A 2,511-nucleotide genomic window follows, 5' to 3' on the forward strand; every position below is an offset into this window, starting at 1 on the left:
GAATCGTTTGAAATAGGCTAGTCAACATTTGAAGTGGATCAAAACCTTTCATCAAATTTGTCCTAAAACCTAAAACCAAAATGCGTTCTTGTCTTAGGACACAACCTTGATTAACTTTTTTGATCCACTTCAAATGTTGACTACTGTATACACATTTTTAGTATGATTGCTTTATATTCTATATATTTTAATAAATACAGGTCAGAATTTAAAAAAATATATATTTTTTCATTTTGACAAATATATTTGTTATGCTGAATGACGATTATTTCACCTATATTTTGACATTTTATTTTCACAAAAGTTATTTGAAACCTTAAAGTAGACCCTTTACTTGTTGCATTTAATATGCCTATATGTATATAAAAATGTAATCTGATGCAGACTCCAAAATGGGACGTCCCGTCTTTGACCCATGTATGTTTTGTGTTCGCAGCTGCCTCAATGGTGATGAAGTCTTCGGTAGAGGAGGAGGAGGGAGGATGGGGTCTTGGGATCCCAGAGAAGATGAGAAACAACGCCAACTGGGTGGACGTCACCAAGGAATTCAAAGGAGCCTGTAAAGGTGTGTGTGTGTGTGTGTGTGTGTGTGTGTGTGTGTGTGTGTGTGTGTGTGTGTGTGTGTGTGTGTCTGTCTGTGTGTGTGTGTATATTTCATGTTTATGGCTTATTATGAGAGAATTATTATTGGCTGAACTCTGCAGCAGATGCCACGGTCATCAGAGAGCACATGATCTCAGAATAGCCATTTTCCACATACCATGTTTATGTGACATTTACATTAATATTCAAACCAGATTTTTCCAAAACAAGCAAAAAAGTCCATGTATTGTATAACTCACATTTATTTATAGAGGTGTAAAGTGATTTCTAAACAGGATGCAAGCTTTGTATCACATCACAGCCAGTGCTCTTGCATTTTCATTGCTCTGGAGAAATGTTCTCTAAAAGTGAAGTGAGGCATGGCTGCAGGAATATCTTCTCCTGATGTTGTCAGTTTTGCCATTTATGGTCACTAAGAGATCTAAAATGAGCTTCCTTTCCCATGCGAGCTTGACCGCATCATGAATCGACTCCAGCACCGAACACATTTATCTTATTGTGAACATGTTTTTTGGACCGTTGTTGTCATCGGTGATGTTTTATCAAGGCCACTGTCCTGTAGAGTCTTGTAGAGAATAATGCACAGAAATTTAATTTGCTGAATAAATGTTTCTTTTTGCAGAACTCAAACTTGGCGAGCTGCTACATGACAAATTGTAAGCGCATTTTACTTATTTGAGTTACACATTCAGCGTTTGGTGTGTGAATTCAGCAGACGTAATGCTCGTGTTCCTGTAGGTTCGGTCTGTTCGAGGCGATGTCAGCCATTGAGATGATGGATCCGAAGATGGATGCTGGGATGATTGGAAACCAAGTCAACCGCAAAGTCCTCAACTTTGAACAGGCCGTTAAGGTAAGAGCTGGTTACCTTATAATATTTTGTCTAATAAAGTGAGGTAATAGTAATAATTAACCTGGATATAGCAAGTTTAAGTATGAATATAAACTGTACTGAAAGTGTCTTTTTGTCTCTCTTTGTCTGCATCCATTTAATTTTTTCTGTCCTGATGCTTATTTATTCGGATGCTTTCTGAAGGATGAGGCCATACGAGTGAAGGATCTGAGTATTCCTGAGCTCATCGGGATCATGGACACATGTTTCTGCTGTCTGGTCAGAATGATATTGCCAACACTCTATTGGGTCTCATGAAAGTAAAAAAAAAAAATTCTAATAAAAGTGCCTGTAATGGTAATAAATAATAGTAATAACAATATGCAATAAGTATTCAATAATTACAAGCAATCATACGGTGCTGTGTAATATTTTGGGGGAATTTGTGGTAGGTTCAGGGTTCGTAAGAGTGCTTGAATTTTAATGTAGTGTTTTCAAGGTTTGAAAAATGCTTGGATTTTGGATAAAGTGCTTGAAAATGCAGGTGAATTGGTTTCAGAATAATTCGCTTTCTTACTGAATAGTTCATCATTCATTTTTTTTTTTTTTTTTTGCATAAAATAAGCCTTACAGCTCCGCTCGAGTTTACATCTGGAAGACGTATTTTTTAGAGTGTTTGCTCATCTGCAATACGTCTAAAGGATGTTTCCTATTAGACGTCATATAGATGTTTATTAGACATCTGTTTACAATTTAGAATGTATGTAAAGCTGACATCTTACAGACGTCTGTCAGATGTTTGTAAACAGCAGATGCTTTCCAGATCAAGCGATCTTTAACAGACGTCTTGCAGACGTACCTGTGTTATTTATACTTTTGTGTGTGGGTGTGTTTTAAATTAAGATAATAATAGCTACTTTTGACTAATCCCTTTTCTTCAAAATAGTTTAAAGGCTGAAATGTGAGGTTTATCACTATATTAAACTGTATTTATTTGTGAAAAACCTGTTTTTGAACTGCAAATCATGTTTTTTTACAGTCATTTTATGGTACCAGTCATTAATATGTTACCATAA

At 35.9% G+C, this 2,511-nt stretch overlaps 1 protein-coding gene across 1 annotated transcript in view; it reads left to right on the plus strand.

The window, feature by feature from the left end:
* The window catches only part of naa35 (N-alpha-acetyltransferase 35, NatC auxiliary subunit), a 21,393-nt gene that overhangs the window by 4,517 nt on the left and 14,365 nt on the right, over positions 1-2,511 (plus strand). Inside the window, exons 2-5 of the mRNA XM_016455150.1 lie at positions 437-565; positions 1,226-1,259; positions 1,342-1,456; positions 1,640-1,714. Coding sequence (XP_016310636.1) covers positions 445-565; positions 1,226-1,259; positions 1,342-1,456; positions 1,640-1,714 — 345 coding nt within the window. The 5' untranslated portion in view covers positions 437-444. The remainder of the gene's footprint in view (positions 1-436; positions 566-1,225; positions 1,260-1,341; positions 1,457-1,639; positions 1,715-2,511) is intronic.

Source organism: Sinocyclocheilus anshuiensis, unplaced genomic scaffold, assembly GCF_001515605.1.
Source record: "Sinocyclocheilus anshuiensis isolate Anshui unplaced genomic scaffold, SAMN03320099.WGS_v1.1 scaffold449, whole genome shotgun sequence".
In the NCBI taxonomy this organism is placed as follows: Eukaryota; Metazoa; Chordata; class Actinopteri; order Cypriniformes; family Cyprinidae; genus Sinocyclocheilus; species Sinocyclocheilus anshuiensis.